The following is a 1,136-nucleotide window of genomic DNA, read 5'->3' as shown; positions in this document are numbered from 1 at the left end:
CACAAATTCTCCTAAATCACTCGTACGCACAACTTAAGAACAAATCTGTTCGTACCAACGGTTCTTGCATGAGGCCCAATATGTTTGATATCAAATCTTCCTGAGGGTTTGATGTTCTGTTGATCCAAGAGTTCTAGTTTCTAAAGACTCCTCAAGCTGGTCCTACAGAACTGTTCCTACAGAACTGTTCCTACAGAACTGGTCCTACAGAACTGGTCCTACAGAACTGGTTTTAAAGAGGTTCTGTCTGTTTGTGGTTGTTCTGAAGGGAACTCCTTCCTTCACTCAGAGATAAAGGCTGAAAATAAAAAAATGCTCTGTGTCTGTCTCTGAACTGTTGGCTTCCTGTTAATGTTTTGTTTATTTGTTTGTTTGTTTGTTTGCTTACAGCGGGGGCAGACAACAAGCTGGGCTGGGCCTTTGGTTTGGGTCTGGAGAGACTGGCCATGATTCTGTACAGCATCCCAGACATCCGGCTGTTCTGGAGTCAAGATGAACGTTTCCTCCAACAGTTCAGAGTTCAGGACATCAATCAGCCCATCTGCTTCCAGGTACCGACACAAACACCTGCCTGGAGCTTCAACACTTCCAGATGTTCTGAAGGCTCAATCACCAAAACAACCAGCCATCACTGACACACACACACACACACAGAGAAACCTGCAACCTGTCCACCTACATATATAACAAACCTCATTAATCTGTACAACTTCTTACTGACCTCATGTTTAACCAACCAATGAGCTGCTAATTAAACCAGTGAAAACCAACCTACTGTATGGTCAACCAGTCACCTTCTGATGCAGCCATCCTATCATCTACCAGCTTTGTAAAAAACAAAGTATGTAAACATCCAAACTTACAGAAATAACCAGAGAGCAGCCATGGACCATCAACATACTACCATACCAACAAATACTTTAACTGTTTGTTTAACCACCTGTAWCTCCACTCAGCAGCCACTAACCAACCAGCAGATATCCGTCAGTCCGTTTTCTTCCTCTTATCCAGGGTCAGGTCTCGGGGGCAGCAGTCTAAGCAGAGACCCAGACCTCCCTCTCTCCAGCCACTTGGACCAGCTCCTCTGGGGAAATCCCAAGGTGTTCCCAGACCAGCTGAGAAACATAGTCCCTCCA

At 45.1% G+C, this 1,136-nt stretch overlaps 1 protein-coding gene across 1 annotated transcript in view; it reads left to right on the top strand.

The window, feature by feature from the left end:
* Window positions 1-390: 390 nt before the first annotated feature.
* The window catches only part of LOC106534633 (phenylalanine--tRNA ligase, mitochondrial), a gene marked incomplete at both ends in the record, with an annotated part of 4,358 nt that continues 3,612 nt past the window's right edge, over window positions 391-1,136 (top strand). Inside the window, 1 exon segment of the mRNA XM_014031330.1 lies at window positions 391-551. Coding sequence (XP_013886784.1) covers window positions 391-551 — 161 coding nt within the window.

Source organism: Austrofundulus limnaeus, unplaced genomic scaffold (assembly GCF_001266775.1).
Source record: "Austrofundulus limnaeus strain Quisiro unplaced genomic scaffold, Austrofundulus_limnaeus-1.0 Scaffold1227, whole genome shotgun sequence".
Lineage (NCBI taxonomy): Eukaryota > Metazoa > Chordata > Actinopteri > Cyprinodontiformes > Rivulidae > Austrofundulus > Austrofundulus limnaeus.
The sequence above is the reverse complement of the archived record's forward strand: the minus strand, read 5'-3'. Positions and strand labels throughout refer to the sequence as shown.